Source organism: Prionailurus bengalensis, chromosome B4, assembly GCF_016509475.1.
Source record: "Prionailurus bengalensis isolate Pbe53 chromosome B4, Fcat_Pben_1.1_paternal_pri, whole genome shotgun sequence".
In the NCBI taxonomy this organism is placed as follows: domain Eukaryota; kingdom Metazoa; phylum Chordata; class Mammalia; order Carnivora; family Felidae; genus Prionailurus; species Prionailurus bengalensis.
The window spans coordinates 89,651,126-89,670,385 of NC_057358.1; the positions used below are offsets into that span (position 1 = coordinate 89,651,126).

The window sequence follows — 19,260 nt, forward strand, 5'->3', positions numbered from 1 at the left end:
TCTTAATTGATGAAAAAAACATTTTGATGAGTACGACTTTAGGAAACCTAATAAATTATTGCTTGCTTTTTTTTTTAACAGCTTACAGTGCTCTCGGATCAGCAAAAAGCTAATGTAGAGGTAATTGACTTATTTTTGCTTCTTATAAAGTGATACCAGAATTTGTGACTGCAGTCTGTCTTGAAATATAACAACTTCAAAATATGTCAAAGGAAACTGACCCAAGATATTTATTCTTAATTTTAGGCAATCATGTTGGCCGTTATGAAAAAACTGACTTACGATGAAGAATATAACTTTGAAAATGAGGTAAGAATTTTCGTTGGGAAGAAATCAGTTTTATTTACTTACCTCAAATTAACATTTTCAGTTTTTGCTTAGAGTTCTTTATTTTTTTTTTTTAATTTTTTTTTTTCAACGTTTATTTATTTTTTGGGGGGGACAGAGAGAGACAGAGCATGAACGGGGGAGGGGCAGAGAGAGGGAGACACAGAATCGGAAACAGGCTCCAGGCTCTGAGCCATCAGCCCAGAGCCCGACGCGGGGCTCGAACTCACGGACCGCGAGATCGCGACCTGGCTGAAGTCGGACGCTTAACTGACTGCGCCACCCAGGCGTCCCTAGAGTTCTTTAAATAAAACAAATATTTTAACACTCTTGCTTGTATTGACCTCCACCTTAGGTGAAATTAATAGAAGCCTCATAATCCTTCATAATACCCTCAAAAAATGCCTGTTTGGTATTTTATCCCTTTTTAAAACACTTATTGTAGCATTGAACTTCGTAAAATATTAACAATACAATTGCTGATCATATCTCACTTTGTATTTAATAGAAGTGATGAGTTGAGACCTTGTCAGTGGACCTCAGATCATAAGTGTCTATGGGAAAGTGGGAATGAAGCACTTAACTCTCTGGACTTCTTGTAGCTACAAGTTTTGTCCAGGGTTGCCAATGAGTTATTTTACACACAAGGATCATCAAGTGCTTTCTATCAACTCAAGCGTGGTTTATACTATTTTGCAATGTGCTAAGTGTTCAATTCCCCATCTGAGGCTTTCAAAAACTTTGGACTATAAAAAGGTAATGGTGATGATAATGAACAAATTGCACACTTTAGTACAAAACTTGTTATATACAATATCTTTATAAGATATTACAAGATACAAGGAGTATGAATAAGGTGGTGAAGCTTTCGTGAAGCCCATTGTGAATCCATTCTGCCTCTAGGTTCTTGTCCTTAACCTCCTCCCTATACTGTTTCTGGCTCTAGGTTTTTGAGGGCTAGGGCTGTGTTCAGAAATGTTTGTTGTGAGCAGGGGAGGAAAGGCTACTAAACGTAGTAATTTTTCCTACGTAAATAAATGTTAATGAAAAAAGTACATATTAAATTTACAAGTGCAGAAAACTATGAGAATGAACCATTTACATGAATTTTAAGGTCTTTTAAGTTTTAAAATGAGAATTTAAAAATCTGTCTTAGGGTGAAGATGAAGCCATGTTTGTAGAATACAGAAAACAACTGAAGTTGTTGTTGGACAGGCTTGCTCAAGTTTCACCGGAGCTACTGCTGGCTTCTGTTCGCAGAGTTTTTAGTTCCACACTGCAGTAAGTGTGTGCCTGTTTTTGTAAGTGGTCTACCTCTTCCCTTTTACCCGTGATGATGGTCTACAATGCATAATTCGTGTAATTTATTAATCTTTGTTACTTACCAAGGTCTTATGTTGTATGTGAAGCAATGCATTTGACTCCAATTATCTTTTTTTTAATCCCTGTATAGGTAACCTGCAGTGTTATATTAGTTTCAGGTGTACATTATAGTGATTCAGCTTTACACATTACTCGGTGCTCCTCACCATGAGTGCACTCTTAATCCCTTTCACCTATTTCATCCCCTCCCCTTCCCCCCTCTGGTAACCATCAGTTTATTCTCTAGTTCTCTTTTGTTTATTTGGTTTGTCTTTCTCTCTTTTTATCTCTCTTTTTCCTGTGTCTGTTTTGTTTCTTAAATTCAACATACGAGTGAAGTCATCGGGCATTTGTCTTTCTCTGGCTTATTTCACTTAGCATTATCCTCTCTAGCCCTGTCCTTGTTGTTGTTGTCTCCATTTATGATGATCCTTGTGGGGAAACACCACTTTTGGAACATAAACAGCGAAATGTATCACGAGTCATTTCTAATTTTGTGATGTAATTTTGTTGCCTGTTAAAATTAACCATTACTATGATTTCTTAAAGAGGCTTTTGTTGGTGTTCTATAGAATGTTTATATGCAGATGTCATGTACATGTTCTCTCTTGGTAGGAATTGGCAGACTACACGTTTTATGGAGGTTGAAGTAGCAATAAGACTGCTGTATATGTTGGCAGAAGCTCTTCCAGTATCTCATGGTGCTCACTTCTCAGGTGATGTTTCAAAAGCTAGTGCTTTGCAGGATATGATGCGAACTGTAAGTATACTACAGATCATTTATTTTGAACATAATTTTCTGTTTTCACTGCAAGCTAATGGGAGTTCCTTAATTAGCATCTGTTAATACTGGGGTATTTTGATGTTACAATGAATTAAGGACAGATGTCTTAACTTTTTTCTGCTCCAGTTGGTAACGTCAGGAGTTAGTTCCTATCAGCATACATCTGTGACATTGGAGTTCTTCGAAACTGTTGTTAGATATGAAAAGTTTTTCACAGTTGAACCTCAACACATTCCATGTGTCCTAGTAAGTATATATTTTATCCTCAGTTTCTGGGTTTTTTTTCCAGGTATTTCTGCTAATGAGCAGATAGTAGTCTACTTTTATAAATTTTCTTGGAGCCAGAAGCTCTCAGAAACTCTTGAATACACTGAAACCGACCCCTCCTCTATTTCTTTAAAATAGACAGTTTCTGGCTTAATCAGTCATCTAAAACAAGTCCTCCAGGGCCTATTGGTGTCCTCAAGAATTATTTGTTAAATATACCAGGTTCCTGCCCTCTGGGAGCTAAGAAGTAAAATTTGATGGGAACAAACATGTATTGTGACAATAACAATAAAAGCCGTAAGTGAGTGCAGAAGTAGTGAAAGTGTCTCCGTTTCCTTAGATGGCCTTCTTAGATCATAGGGGTCTGCGGCATTCTAGTGCCAAAGTGCGGAGCCGAGCTGCTTACCTGTTTTCCAGATTTGTCAAGTCTCTAAAGTAAGTACGAAATATCAGCTGTTATGTGTCCTTTTTAAGATTATTAAATATGACCTATAAATTATTTTCTAAAAACCTATTGTAGATTTGTTTGTCTAAGGCTTTTTTTTTTTTTTAATGAAATGTTCTTTTTTGGTATCATAATGTTAGGACTTCATTTACTATTCATTAGCCCCCGGTACTTTGCAAATAAAGCATACCTTTATATAGAACAGCTGTCATCATTAACGGCATTAGTTATTTAATTTTTTTTTTTTAATGTTCATTATTCACTTGTGTGTGTGTGTGTGTGAGAGAGAGAGAGAGAGAGAGAGAGAGAGAGAGCACATGAGCAAGGGAGGGAGAGAGACGGAGGGAGACACAGAATCCAAAGCAGGTTCTAGGCTCTGAGCTGTCAGCACAGAGCCTGATGTGGGGCTCAAACTCATGAGCTGTGAGATCATGACCTGAGCTGAAGTCAGATGTAATGGCATTAGTTAGTTATTTAGCCAACAGTTTTATTGGTGTTATAACTGTACGCCTTCTTTGAAATTCTAAAGAATATATTTCTTATTCTTAGAAATAAATTTTTTAACCTAATCTGTTTTTTTTGGGGGGGGGGTATGAAAACTCATTCTAAGGCTTATAAGGTTGTAATTTTAAAAAATCATAGCTAGTCTTAATGGTTACATTAACGTAGAACGGAACTTTTTTTTTGTTTAGTTCTGCCCTTTATAAAGGGGGATTTGGTATTTTGAGCACTATTTACATAATTGTGATTTTTTTCTTTTGCCTTTTTTCAGTAAACAAATGAATCCTTTCATTGAGGATATTCTGAATAGGATACAAGATTTATTAGAGCTTTCTCCACCTGTAAGTATCTATCTTTCCAAATTACAGATTCTCTCCAAATATCATTGAAGCCATACGTGCCTTTAGCCTTTAATGCTAATGCCTTGTAGGCAGTTTTCTTAATGAAGGGTCAGGGTGGCAGAGAGGAAGAGGGTGTGTGCAAGGGTTAATTACTTCTGTTTACCAAAATTCTGTTGGGATTAGTAAACATCATACTAGAATTAATAAAATAGTGATAGAAAATAATCAGGAGTTGACTGATAAATTTGGCAGAATGAGGTATGGTCTGTTCTCACTGTTAAATCTTGGAAGTATCTTATGGAGAAGGAAAAATTTAATTTCTAAATTTTTTCTTATTTAGTTTATGATCATATTAGCCATTCTAAGTGACTGCTACCAGTAGAGTGACTTTTTTTGAGTAATTTAAGGCTTTGGCTAAAAATGTTTAAATGCTGGTTGATATTTTGGTATTCATTTCATCAGAAAGATTTAAATTGAGATACTTTGTAAGTATATTTTGACCTCTACATGTTTTTGTACACTGACGTTGACCCATTTTTTTCATTTTGATAAAAGTTCCTACTAAAGCTTCCACTTGAGAAGTGTTAGACATAAAATAATACTTTTGTTCTTTTCATTGAATATCAAAACTTAGGGTTCAGTGGTTACATAATTTCACTGAATGAAAGATTACTAATGAATTATATGCTTAAATTGTCTTGGCATATTACAAAACCCTATACATGAAAGAACTTCACCTAATTAATGCCAGTTTTCCCTGGCAGCTTTACAGTGACCTTATAAGACCTAGGCATTCAGAAAGTTTTATGTAGCAATATCATCTTATACATATTAGAAATCTTTGATTTTTTATACTGTTTGTATAAACAAGGGCTTAAACTATAGCTGCAATCCCTTTTTAGTATATAAAAACACTTTGTTTAGAGGCTTTTACTGAATGTTGTCTGCTTAATAGGGTCATGAGTACCCATTTTTAAGTACCGTTAATTAACTCATTTATTTTTTATTTTAAATATTTATTTTTGAGAGAGAGAACATGAGGTGGGGAGGTTGGGTAAGGGAGACCGAAGACCTGAAGTGGGCTGTGCACTAACAGCAGTGAGCCTGATTCAGGGCTCAAACTCACCAACTGTGAGGTCGTGACCTGAGTCGAAGTTGGATGCTCAACCAGCTGAGCCACCCGGGTGCCCCAGGACCTGATATCCATATAGCTGCTTTATCTTGGTGTTTTTAACCCCTAAAGCAGTGATTAGTCCTAGTGGTACTTAAATGCTTTAGCTACTTCTATATGGGGACATGCTTCTTTTAATAAATGAGGTACTCTTTTATATAAAATCACCACATAATTTGTTCTAAAACTAGATTTTTATGTAAATATTTTTAAGTTTATTTATTTTGAGAGAGAGAGAGAGTGCAAGCAGGGGAGAGGCAGAGAGAGAGGGAGACTCTCAAGCAGTCTGCACTGTCAGTGCAGAGCCCAGCACAGGGCTATGATTCATGAAACTGTGGGATCATGACCTGAGCCGAAATCAAGAGTCGGACTCTCAACCAACTGAGTCACCCGGGCACACTTTTTATGTGATTTTTCTTAGGTTTATTTATTTTGGGAGAGACAGAGACAGGGAGAGGGGCAGAAAGAGAGGGAAACAGAGAATCCCAAGCAGGCCCTGCACTGTCAGTGTGGAGCCCCATGCGGGGCTCAATCTCACGAAACTGTGAGATCAAGACCTGAGCTGAGATCAACAGTCTGATGCTTAACCAACCGACTGAGCCACCCAGGTGCCCCATGTGATTTTTTAACAGGGAGCTTTAGTGTTGGATCTAGAGTGCACTCTGGTATTTTCACCCTCCTTTTGATCCCTCCCAAAGTAAAAAGTAATAAAAATCATAAACGTAATGTAAAAAAATAATAAAAGTCATTAATAAGAATTGACCAGTGTATGGGATATTTACCTATGCTTGAATGAGAACTATTTCTTCCATATGCAGTCTTATTTTCATACATTCTAAAGTAACAACTGGTGTGTGTGTGTATGTGTGTGTGTGGTGTGTTTATTGTGTGGTTTTTATTGTTATTCAATTCTTAAATACTCCTCAAAATATTTACCTGTGTGATCTTTGTATTAACATTCAGAGCACCTTTACACATCTCATTCGCCTCGTAACAGTTTTACAAATAAGATTGTTCTCAAAAGTGAACAAGTTAGAAGGTAACTAATAATTTATATGACAGTTTATTGTTTTATCAAGGATAGAATTAGACCTTTGATCTTTTGACCTCAAATTCCATTCTCTTTCCATTATGTGGTACTGGGAGAAAATTTGTTTTTGGTAAGTACTTGATCTACTTTTTAATAATGAGTTGATGTGATAGATTGTATCTCCTGTCCCTATCACACTAATTGTACTTAAATGAGGGGAACTGAACAACGATAAACACCAGTAGGATTAAATTTCTTTCTAGGAGAATGGTTACCAGTCTTTGTTGAGCAGCGATGATCAACTCTTTATTTATGAGACAGCTGGAGTGCTGATTGTTAACAGTGAATATCCTGCCGAACGGAAACAAGCATTAATGAGAAATCTGTTGACCCCACTAATGGAGAAGTTTAAAATTCTGTTAGAAAAGTTGATGCTGGCACAAGATGAAGAAAGGCAGGCATCACTAGCAGACTGTCTCAACCATGCCGTTGGATTTGCCAGGTGAGTGTGATTGCAGTTAAGATTGTAAAGTGAGTATGCATACACAGAACACACATCAAGAACCATTTACTTGGATCTTTTAGCACTGGGTGCACACGCACACACACACAAAATAATTGGGCACACATATCCATGTTTTGAAAACTGGATTGTCCAGAAAATTATCTAAACCTTTCTTCTCTATATCCAATAAATTAGAAGATTTAACTGAAGAAGGGACTAGGTCACATAACATTTTGCATTTCTGGTTTGATAACTATCCAAATCCTTGATCATCTGACTTCTTTGGTATAAGTTGATTGTATATTTAGGGGCATTAACTGAAGAGTTTATATACTAATGACATGTGGAGACATCTTGGATCAGTTTAGGTACTTAAACCAACTTGAGCCACTCAGGCACCCCTGGATCAGTCTTGGTTCTTTAAAGATGAAGTCTTGAGGTTTCTTTCTAGCTCTTGGATTGTGTCCTGAAGACCACCCCAACTGCCTTTTTTTTCCTCTTTGCCCATACATTTTATTGGCAGACAATAACGCATGAAAGCTGGATGGAGTGGTTGCTAATGGGAAATTGCTCTATAGAATACTTCAGTGTAAAAGCTAATGTTAGGATATATAAATAACTTGAATTCTAAAGACTGTTTTCTAAATTTAAGTCAGTAGTTTGCAGATTGTCTAATATAGCCCAGTCATAGTAAGTGTATTTTTTTTTCTCTTTTCTGCTTGCTTTATCAGGATTTTAGTAAAACATTTAAGTAGATTTTCATTAGAAGGCTTGTATTAATGACCTGTCATTCGTTTAACCTGAGCCTATTCTGGAATGGTAGCTAGAAGCGATAGTATGCAAATAACTGTATTAGCCGAAGATGGAAGCAGTTGTGACATAGAAAATAGATAATTGGCAGGGCACCTGGGCAGTTCAGTCAGTTGAGTGTCCAGCTCTTGATTTCTGCTCAGGTCATGATCTCATGGTTTGTGAGTTCGAGCCCGCATTGGGCTCTGTGCTGACGGCATAGAGCCTGCTTGGGATTCTCTCTCTTCCTCTTTGTCTGCCCTTCCCCTGCTTGCTTGCCTGCTCACTTGCTCTCAAAATAAATGAATAAAATTAAAAAAAAAAAAAAAAAAAAGAATTGGCTTCTTAGTTCTGTCAGTTGTGTGATTTATTGTGTTTTGTTTTTTTTTTAAATAATATTTATTTTTGAGAGAAGCACAGCGTGAGTGGGGGAGGAGCAGAGAGAGAGGAAGACACAGAATCCAAAGCAGGGTCCAGGCTCTGAGCTGTCAGCACAGAGCCTGATGCAGGGCTCGAACCCACAAACTGCGAGATCATGCCCTGAGCTGAAGTTGACCCTCAACTGACTGAGCCACCTAGGCGCCCCAATTGTGCATTATTTTTAATTACTCCATAAAACTTCCAAAGAATAAAGCTAAAACTAGTTGCTTGATTTTGCTTATGTAGTCGAACCAGCAAAGCTTTCAGCAACAAGCAGACTGTGAAACAATGTGGCTGTTCCGAAGTTTATCTGGACTGTTTACAGACATTCTTGCCAGCACTCAGTTGCCCCTTACAAAAGGATATTCTCAGAAGTGGAGTTCGGACTTTCCTTCATCGAATGATTATTTGCCTAGAGGAAGAAGTTCTTCCATTCATCCCGTCTGCCTCAGAACACATGCTCAAAGATTGTGAAGCAAAAGACCTCCAGGAGTTCATTCCTCTTATCAACCAGATTACAGCCAAGTTTAAGGTACCACAGACCTTCAGAGCTCAGAGAATCACCTGACTTACAAATTAGACGTATTTTGGCATTTGCCCCTTGGCTTATTTTTTAAGTATAAGTCACTTGAGGGCATGGACCATAGGTCTTGTGGTCAACCCCTGTCTAGCACACTGCCTGACACATAGGACATCCTTAATAAATGTTTTAGTAAAAACATTTTTTCTGCTCTTTGCAAAAGAAAACTATTAGTCTGCTCTTTTAGAAGAGCAAATAAAAATGACATTGAGTACTAACGGTCTAGGGGTAAATGAAAAGGATTGTAACTTGGGTACCCAAGCAGGAGTTTGAAATTAATTCAGTGTACTAAAGTCACTTTTATTGTACAAGGAGATTTAAGGCAAATATAAGCCGCGTAATAAAATTTACTAACAGTGCTTTCTGTGTTCAAAATCTGTTCTAAGCCTTTTTTTGTACATTCATTCAATCCTAACAGCCCTAGAGATAACTGTATTTTATATATGAGGAAATTGAGACAAAGATGTTAAGGAGTTTGCCAAAAAGCATGTAAAGCCTTGAAAGCCCAATCATATAAATTCTGCTAAAAATTTAGCAAAAGAGAATTCGTTTCTTGAGAATTTAAATTTGAATATATTCCATGGCGATACTTGATGGTGAAATACGTCTGAGTCCCTATTATTTTAACCTGAATCTTGGGCTGTAGGCAATGAGCTAGCAATTTTGAAGATTTCAATAATGCACATGTTCAATGTAGATTTTTGTTTTGACATTGGTATTTGCTAACAAAATTATGTAAATATATTAAATTCTGGATAAAGACTATGTAAAACATGTTTTTTCTGTTTCATATAAATTATCTTACTCATTTCTGAAGTAGTAACAGTTTTTTTTATCTTCAGATACAGGTATCTCCTTTTTTACAGCAAATGTTCATGCCTCTGCTTCATGCAATTTTTGAAGTGTTGCTCCGACCAGCAGAAGAAAATGACCAGTCTGCTGCTTTAGAGAAGCAAATGTTGCGAAGGAGTTACTTTGCTTTCCTACAGACAGTCACAGGCAGCGGGATGAGCGAAGTCATAGCAAATCAAGGTGGGGGTGCCGATACTGTCTGCTTGAGGCCTTGTCACAGTTGCAGTTGCACGTCTGTAGGAGTAAGAGCTCATTGAAGTGAACACCAAACTTCTAAGGTGGTTGTATGTTCGCACCTGGGTTGACAGTTCATTATCATCAAGGTGAAAATCTATTTCATGCAGAGGACCTTAAAATTAATTTGTATTCAGTTCCCTTTTTCCTAGGGCAGTATTTTTTTTTTTAATATTTGTAGTTTCAATTATTTTTTTAAGTTTATGTATTTTGAGAGAGACAGACAGTATGAGCGGGGGAGGGCAGAGAGAGGAGGAAGAGAGAATCCAAAGCAGGCTCCACGCTGTCAGCACAGACCCTGACACGGGGCTCAAACCCCCAAAACAGCGAGATCATGACCTGAGCTGAAACCAAGAGTCAGATGCTTAACTGACTGAGCCACCCAGGAGCCCCCTAGGGCAGTTTTCTTTAATTGGTTCTTTAGTAGTATAAATAGCATGGTGGCACCTTACCAGCATTGACCTGACAATTGAGTCTCACTGGCCAGCTTGCCATCTTGAAATTAAAAATAAATGGGACTGTATGGATCAACATAGAGAATTTTGCTACGTAAGAAATCCAGAGGTCAGGATAACAAGAGAATAATTACTTTTTAATGTTTTATGCTTAAAATTTAGCCAAGTTAATAAAAATTGAGGGATCTTACCAATTCTGTAAATGCTTTTGTCTTGTTACACTATATGAAGTGAAAGCTTCAGGTTGCTTTTCTAGGTCTTTTAAAAATTAAACTCAAGTTTTTATTTTGCTTCAGGTGCAGAAAATGTAGAACGAGTTCTGGTTACTGTTATCCAAGGAGCAGTCGAATATCCGGATCCAATTGCCCAGAAAACGTGTTTTATCATCCTCTCCAAGTTGGTAGAACTCTGGGGTAAGATGATTAAAGCAAAACAAAACACTTCATTCCACAGCTTGTTTCCTAAGACTCTTAGAGATGAAGTGGAACCCCAGCTATAACATGGACGAGAGCTGGGAGTTGATTTTCCCCTCATGATAGTTGACTTTCTTTTTATGCAAGATGAACATTTGACTTTTCTCGACAGGAGGTAAAGATGGACCAGTGGGATTTGCTGATTTTGTTTATAAGCACATTGTCCCTGCATGTTTCCTAGCACCTTTAAAACAGACCTTTGACCTGGCAGATGCACAAACAGTATTGGTAAGCACCTCGGAATCTTTGTTCACCTTGTGTACATCTCATGTATTCTAATTCACAGTTTACTTAATGCCAGATTGACTATATTAGTCTCATTGGCCCACCCCCACCGTTTTTTAAATTTCAAATTAGGATTCACTTTTAAAAGGTTGATCTCTTCTGGATCTTTTGTGGGTTCTTACTGAATCCTGATACTGAAGTTTAGAATATAAAATCCAGCTCCTTCAACTTTAACAGTCCTTTTTCAAGGACTGTGAAAGGATACATTATATAAACATTGTTTAAAGCTTGGTTAAGTTATACTTTTCCACTGCTTTCATTCTAAACCTTGCTCTTAATGGTATTTTCCTAACCATTAAAAGTAACTTTCTCTTGCTCAAGTAATAGTTTCCCTAGCTCTTACTTTCAAAATACTTAATTTCAAGCAGTGCCCTTTAACCATTTCCCCAAAACCTAGTAAAAGCTAGTTTTTGTCATTTGATTTACTGCATTAAGACAGCATTTTTGTATTTTTTCCCTTTTTCTCTCCAACCCACTTACTCCACATGCTGGTCACTTTCCTTCCTCTGTCTCTTGTTTGGAAGTAATTGTTAATGAGCAGTGGCCAGGGAAATAAAAAGACAAGTGGGATCACTAACCAAAAATTGACTGTATTAAAATTCTCAACCTTGTTGTTCATAGGCTTTGTCTGAATGTGCGGTGACATTGAAAACAATTCATCTCAAACGGGTAAGCTTTGTACTCCACGCCCCTTCGTTTTAATCTTACACATAGATTTGTTAACATTTTGGGTTTTTTTTTTTTTTTTTTTTTTTAGAAAAGCACAAGCGGGAGAGGGGCAGGGGAGAGAGAGAGAATCTCAAGCAGACCCCACGCTTAGTGCTGAGCCCAACATAGGGCTTGATTCCACAACGCTGGCATCATGACCTGAGCCTAAATCAAGAGTTGGACACGAGCCCCCCAGGCACTCTGCCAAGCACTATTCAAAAGCTTTATATTTCTTAACTCATCCACTCCTCACAATAACTTCCATTTTTCATATGGGAAAACTGAGGCTCAGAGAGGTTAAGTAACCTCAAGTTGCTAGAAATTTGCCAGAGTCGGACTTCAAACCAAAGCAGTCTGACTCCAGACTCTCTGTTCTTAATCACAATGCCATATTGTGTTTGAAGTATACATGTGTTGTTCTAATTCATTTTTATGCATTATTTTAATATCAAGGAAGAAAATAATTGAGTTCTAATTATCTTAATTTTTAGGGCCCAGAATGTGTTCAGTATCTTCAACAAGAATACCTGCCTTCCTTGCAAGTAGCTCCAGAGATAATTCAGGTAAGAGTTGTCCCAGCAGATTCCTTTTAATTTAATTAAAGAAATATGACTGTGTAGTTCAATTTATATTTGGATTCAAGAAAGTCAAGCTGCATTCAACTTGATGTTTTACTGTATACAGGATAGTAAGAGTTGAAACTTCGGGGGTATGTGAAACTGAATGGGAAAAAATTGTATTTTTATTTTCACTAAACTTTAACCAGAAATTTAATTTCCTACCATGGTGTAGGTGACAAATCATAATGCCATTCCCATTGCCTGTGACTTTGTCCCTGGTAGAAATCACAGATGTTTTCGTTTCACATTAGTTGTTCCAGGAATCTCAAAATACTGTGTACGCTCCAAGATTTTGAAATTTTAAGTTAACACCCCTAGACCTTGTTGTCTCAGTCAGCATCTCTTACTGTTCCACCACATATCAAAAATATTTTTGAGGGGCGCCTGGGTGGCGCAGTCGGTTAAGCGTCCGACTTCAGCCAGGTCACGATCTCGCGGTCCGGGAGTTCGAGCCCCGCGTCAGGCTCTGGGCTGATGGCTCAGAGCCTGGAGCCTGTTTCCAATTCTGTGTCTCCCTCTCTCTCTGCCCCTCCCCGTTCATGCTCTGTCTCTCTCTGTCCCAAAAATAAATAAAAAACGTTGGAAAAAAAATATTTTTGATAACCAGAAGTCATTATAATTAGTTTCCTTTCTAATCCCATGTGTTATAAATGTATATATATTTTAAATGTTTTTAATGTTTATTTATTTTTGAGAGAGAGAAAGAGAGGCAGAACGTGAGCAGTGGACGGGCAGAGAGAGGGAGACACAGAATCTGAAGCAGACTGCAGGCTCTGAGGTGTCAGCACAGAGCCCGATGCGGAGTTTGAACTCACAGACCGTGAGATCATGACCTGAGCTGAAGTCAGACGCTTAACCAACTGAGACACCCAGTATTTTAAAAAAACATTCTAGGGGTGCCTGGATGGCTCAGTCGGCTAAGTGTCCGACTCTTGATTTTAACCCAGGTCATGATCTCCTGGTTCCTGGGTTCGAGCCCCACATCGGGCTCCATGCTGACTGTGGAGCCTGCTTGAGATTCTCTCTCTCTGCCCCTCACCCCCGCTCAAAATGAATTAAAAACAAGAACACAATGCTTTAAAAAAAAAAAAAAAAACTAAAAGTCCAGTGGGCTCCCCAGACTGCCAAAGGGCACCCTAGCACACAAACCTGTTCTGAAGATTTGTGCTGGGGGGTTCATTGTACATGTGCCAAGCTTATCAATGCTTAATTTTTAAAATCTGAAACTGTATTTTGAAGTAAGCATCTGGAATGCAGTCTTACATTTTTATATATTACAAAGTAATTTTTATAATGGTATTCAGTTATTTTCTTGGCATGTAGTTACCCCAACTTACCTAGTAGCACATAGATCTAATTGAGGTATCAGAGTTTTGATTACAACCAGAGTTAGACTCTCTTGAAGGGATTCTAAGAATTGTTCCTTCAGCAACAGTGTTTTTTAAAAGTTTTAGGGGCGCTTGGGTGGTTCAGTTGGTTGAGTGTCCGACTTCGGCTCAGGTCCGATCTCGAGGTCCGTGAGTTCAAGCCCCGCATCGGGCTCTGTGCAGACAGCTCAGAGCCTGGAGCCTGCTTCAGAATCTGTGTCTCCCTCTCTCTCTGACCCTCCCCCATTCATGCTCTGTCTCTCTCTGTCTCAAAAATAAATAAATGTTTAAAAAAAGTTTTTTTTTAAGTTTTTATCATGCTGTTTTATGAAAGGCATTGAAAAAATTGAATGAAAAATAGGAAAGATCTCACATAAGAGTAATCATTAATGAATTTATGGTCTCATTTCATAACATGCTATCTTTAACTTCAGAGGTATTAATGAATTTTCTTAGCTATAACTTGTTATATAAGTATAAGGTAATGTTTTAATGAAAGCAGTGACCTTGCACATCAAAAATAGAAATATACCAGGTTAAGTAAAGGAAAACTATATTTCTGTCTAATAATTTGATCATAGAAGATAAACCTCCCCAGTTTTCCTTTTTTTTTCATATGTCTCATGACAACACTTTTTCAGAATTCTGTTAGAGCGCCTTAACTCTTTTTCTTTTGGTCTAGCTCTGCTCAGTTACTGCTCTTACTGGGTGAGAACAGACCCAGCAATGCAGTTTTTGTCCCACTCTCCCTTCTCAGGCGTGAGTCAATCTTGTGGGAGAACCATGTTCTCAAAAGTGAAAGCAGTCTCTGAAAAGTATCACATTTGAAACGCCATAGAACCTTTTTTGCTGAGGACCTGTTGAGTTATCCGACTACTGTAGATTTGAAGCACCTTATGACAGATGACTAGATGAGTAAAATGTGGCATTTACATACAATTGAATACTATTCAGTCGTAAAGGAAGGAAATCCTGTCACATGCTACAATCTTGAGGGAGCCTTGAGAACATTCTGCTAAACGAAATAAGCCAGTCACAAAAAGATAAATACTGCATAATTTCACTTACATGAAGTACCTAAAGTAGTCCAACTCTCAGAAACAGAAAGTAGAATGGTGGTGGCCAGGGGCTTGGTAGGGAAAGAAAGGGGGAGTTGATGTCCAGTGAGTATAGAATTTCAATTCTGCAAGATGAAAAGTTCCAGAGATCTGCTGCACAACAGTGTGCAGAGGGTTAATGCTAATGTATAGCATTATGGTGGTTAAGATGCTCAGTTATATGGATTTTTTTAATCACAGTTTAAAAAAGAAAACTGTGGATTTGATTTACAGTGAATTTAATACAACTACATTCATTCTCTCTCTCTCTCCCCTCCCATCTGGGCCCCCCAGGAGTTTTGTCAAGCGCTTCAGCAGCCTGATGCTAAAGTTTTTAAAAATTACTTAAAGGTAGGTATTTGGAAAACTTACACATATTCATATCATAAAGTAATATTTTAGAGCTGAGAGAATATATATTACAGGATACTGTGTCATACCGTAGTCTTACCAGTTATTACTTGTTTGGGGATTTCTTTGTTCTGAAACCGACTTCCAAGAATTTGCGGTTTTGGATGTTAATACATCAGAGTTTTCTATAAAGTCCCTTTCAACTAAGCTCTTAGAAAAGATCATAAAAAGTGAGGTAAGCACACTGTGTATATGCTTGAACGCACTATGAAAATGCCAGTTTCCTTTTATAGTGTGTGATGTAATTAGATAGGAGCTACAGGATTGGGACAAGTCATGTTTAAGAACATGTGCCCCCAGGGTGCCTGGGTGGCCCAGTTGGTTAGTGTCCAACTCCTGACTTCAGTTCAGGTCATGATCTCACATTTCATGAGTTCGAATCCAGCATTGGGCTCTGCGCTGATAGCATGGAGCCTGCTTGGGATGCGCACTCTCTGTCTGTCTCTCTCTCTCTCGTTCTCTCGTTCTCTCTCTCTCTCTCAAAATAAATATATTATAAAAAAAAAAAGAACGTGTGACCCTATTGAAATGAAAGAAAGGAACTAAAAATATAAAAACAGAAGTAAGAATTACTTGGTGTATCTTATTTTGAAACTTCTGAGTTGTAGAACAAACAGAACAAACTCTCTGATTTGGCAGTCAAGGCTCTTTTTACATTCATAAAATGAGTGAATTTTTTAAAAAACGCGCCAAGTTGGCAAGAAGTACCAAATGCTTATTTGGCATTCATATTGACAATTTAAATTTGTAAGGCAGAACTGTCTTGCTGTCACCCAGGTAGTCATTCAGTACTGCATCATGACTTTTCACGTAACAGGTACTGTGCTAACTGCTGCAGATATCTGTACGAGTGACTTCTCTTGCCTATAAAGAGCTTGTGCTCTGGAAATAAAATTCCAGTGTGACAGGATGAAGACGTGTTCTTTATTTTTATTACCTTCATTCAGAAAATTGGAGGGCAGAACATGCTAAATATGTTAGTAGCAAGTGACTTAGGACTAAAACAAATTGTAACTGGCTATTAAAGGTATCCGTAAGCAGATGCAGGTACAGTGTGGCAGGCTTGTGCTCCAAAAATACTAATTCATGCAGCATTTATACAAAGTCTGCTCCCAAGCCCAACATCTCTTCAGTGCTAGCATTATCTCTGGGAGAGCACTATCCTTGTTGGGAAAAGTGGATTCCTTCTTGTGTGCCTACTCTCTTTAGGTGTGATTGATCCTTATATCTTATAGATTCTCTCTTCCTCACTCTCACTTTGTCTCCCCTGCTGCTACTCCAGTATGTGTTTGTTACCTCACACTGATTCTGTGTCTCCCTCTCTCTCTGCCCCTCCCCCGTTCATGCTCTGTCTCTCTCTGTCCCAAAAATAAATAAACGTTGAAAAAAAAAAGAAACACTGAATAGTCCTCTGAAATCCATTCCCCTCATTCTTCATAAACCATATAGTTGACTACAAAACACGTTCGTGTTTCTTAGTTTGACATTCAGGCCTTTTTGTTTTCTTATATTTTGTTTTCTTATATTCTGACCTCAGACTGTCTTTCTAGTTTCTCTTGCAGGAGTGGTCTTTGCTGTTCTTCAACAGTTCTGCCTTATTAGCAGCCCTCCTCATTTATGAATTCTACCCATTTTTTTAGGCTTACCTCAAGCATGGCCTCTTTGTAAGGCTCTGTTTTGCTCATATGCCAATCCTTCTCTTCACTTAGTCAATAGATTTGTTCAATGAATGCCCAATCTGGTAGGTGCTAAGGATGCAGTGATGCAGTCCTTATCCTTAGTGAGTTTGCTGCCTATTTAGTCTGTCTAGTGCTCACTTAGCATGTACCTGACTGTGGAATATGGAAGGTAGTATGTACTATTGGGCCGGTCCCCAAAGCAGCCTCTAGCCTATTCATTCATTGTCTCCAATGGTGAATTGCAAGTATTGTTTTATAATCCAGTGAATAATAAATTCCTTAAGGGATAACAGCTGTTATCTTTAGCTCTGATGTGTTTATTTCTTCCTAAGAATTTAATTTCCCAGCGTTGCCTTTGACAGTGTGCCAGTCAGCAAACGGTGTCTGAGCATGTTTTCTTCTGCACACTTGATTCTCCTAGCCTTAGAGTTCATACCATAGTTTCACTAATTTCCCGGCCAACATCAACATAAGTTACCACTAGATTTGGTCAAATTGTCCAGAAAAAAAGTTCTTGTACCATGTGTGGATTTATGAAGCATGTAAAATGTTCTGAGTATTGACTGTATTTCGTAAAAGAGTGACTAGCCTTACTGACTTGGAGCCATTCTTCACGTGATACCTTCTGACACCAGTGCTAATTGTACTGATATTTTATTTCCAGGTATTCTTCCAGAGAGCAAAGCCCTAAGGACTGGATCTCCCTGTGCCTACTTTATGATCAAGAATTCCAGTTAATAATTTATAAAGAAGCAGTTTTTGTGTGCCATTCACACTGGTCTTTTTAACATTGCTTTAAGCTTATTGCAGTATATGTATTGGAACTTTTCCTGTAAAATGGGTGTAATTTTCTCTGAATACAGGTATGTGACAACAAGAGAAGTTGCTTGCATGCCAGTTCAAATTGTTCTATACAAAAATGCTGTTAAAAGATACAGCACGGTTATCTTAGTACCCCCCCTTTTTTTTTTACTGGAAATGTTAAATCCTTTATAAAGACCACATAGCAGGAAAACAGTGTGCTTTTTTTCAATTGCTAAATATGTTTGAACATGTTAATTTCCTTTTATGTGTGCAGACTCCCAAATATGGGGAGAATACAACAAATCAAAACTAATTTTTTGTAGATAGTCATTACATTTCTTTAAACTGTTTCGATGCCAATGTGTGTTCTACAAAAGAGAATGGTTTCATAAATTAACTGATTTAAGAGTAGGTGTCAGTGTTACACACTTTTTATAAAAAAAATAAATTTTACGTAGTGAAATCTACCATGTCTTTTTTGGAATTATTATAAATAGTCTTATTTTCTTATCTCTCCCTGATTTCCCATTTAAAGATTGCACATTTAGGCTTATGGATGATTTATTTATGCTCTCAAAACGTTATATGCAACATAGTTCTGTTGGACTCTTTTTTTGTTTGTTTTTATATTCCTTATTTTGAGAGAGGGAAAACGAGTTTAGGAGGGGCAGAGAGAGAAGGAGAGAGAGAATCCCAAGCAGGCCCTTCATGGTCAACATGGGAGTCCATTGTGGGGCTTGAACTCACAAACCCTGAGCTGAAATCAAGAGTTGGTTACTTAACCGACGGAGCCACCCAGGTGCCTCTGTTAGACTTTTTTTGAAGATGCTAGAAAAAGCATGTTTCAATCTGTCGATAGAATTTAAAATCCAATTTCCCCCTCCTTTATTGGATTTACTTAGGACACTATACCTATGTGTCAATGAGGCTTACGAGTAGCTGCCCATTTAGTTACTAAAAGTACTTACCGCTGTTTTTATTCATGGCTATGCAAGAAAGCAAGAGGAAAAGTATCAGTAGTAAGTAGTATTGGAAAACTAAGAAAGGAGGGACAAACTGAACAGGAGAATTAAATTGCTGCAGTCATATAAGTTTAAATTCTAAAAGCCTAAGGAAGATTTTAGGGGATTGTTGGTTTGGTTTTTCTTTTCAAACTTTGGCCCATGTGGTTCCCCTATGGGTTTCACGATGGGCTTCAGTGTGGTCTATAAACTCCCTTAAACTATTCTGAATGATATACGTAAATCTTTTTCTAGGGTTAATTCCATAAGTGATTTTAAACATTTTCCTTCATCATAGGACGAAGGTACTAAAGTAAATTAACAGTTGTCAGAATAGATCAGTGAAATGTATATTTCAATAAAAATACCTTCAAAAGTAGATAAGTGAGGGGCACCTGGCTGGCTCAGTCATGTAGAGCATATGACTCTTGATCTCATGGTCATGAGTTCAAACCCCATGTTGGGCATAGAGATTACTTAAAAAAAAAAAAAATACATAAAAGTTAAAAAGTGAAAGCTTGAGTGTTTCATTGATAAGTTTTCCTATACGGTGGGAAAGACCATTGGCATCTGTTATCAGAGCACTAATTTTTCAAAGTACTAACAAGTCACAGTGTAGTGGTTAAGAGTTAAGACAGGTTCCAGATCCAGAGTAAGTAGGTGCAGGTGACAGTTCTGCCAGTCACTGGTTTTTAGAAGTTTAAGCAAGTTAAATTTCTCCCTACCCCAGTTTTTGCATCTGTGAAAGTGTG

The 19,260-nt window shown here is 37.7% G+C and overlaps 1 protein-coding gene across 7 annotated transcripts in view; it reads left to right on the forward strand.

Annotated features, from left to right (window-relative positions):
• The window catches only part of XPOT (exportin for tRNA), a 160,769-nt gene extending 142,795 nt beyond the window's left edge, over nt 1–17,974 (forward strand). For all 7 annotated transcript variants that reach the window (XM_043564800.1, XM_043564802.1, XM_043564803.1 and 4 more), the window contains 16 exons: nt 82–120; nt 247–309; nt 1,484–1,608; nt 2,305–2,449; nt 2,600–2,719; nt 3,081–3,175; nt 3,958–4,027; nt 6,492–6,730; nt 8,189–8,474; nt 9,365–9,554; nt 10,360–10,476; nt 10,649–10,764; nt 11,443–11,490; nt 12,021–12,092; nt 14,908–14,964; nt 17,368–17,974. In XM_043564800.1, coding sequence (XP_043420735.1) covers nt 82–120; nt 247–309; nt 1,484–1,608; nt 2,305–2,449; nt 2,600–2,719; nt 3,081–3,175; nt 3,958–4,027; nt 6,492–6,730; nt 8,189–8,474; nt 9,365–9,554; nt 10,360–10,476; nt 10,649–10,764; nt 11,443–11,490; nt 12,021–12,092; nt 14,908–14,964; nt 17,368–17,394 — 1,809 coding nt within the window. In that variant the 3' untranslated portion in view covers nt 17,395–17,974. The remainder of the gene's footprint in view (nt 1–81; nt 121–246; nt 310–1,483; nt 1,609–2,304; nt 2,450–2,599; nt 2,720–3,080; nt 3,176–3,957; nt 4,028–6,491; nt 6,731–8,188; nt 8,475–9,364; nt 9,555–10,359; nt 10,477–10,648; nt 10,765–11,442; nt 11,491–12,020; nt 12,093–14,907; nt 14,965–17,367) is intronic.
• Nucleotides 17,975–19,260: the final 1,286 nt, after the last annotated feature.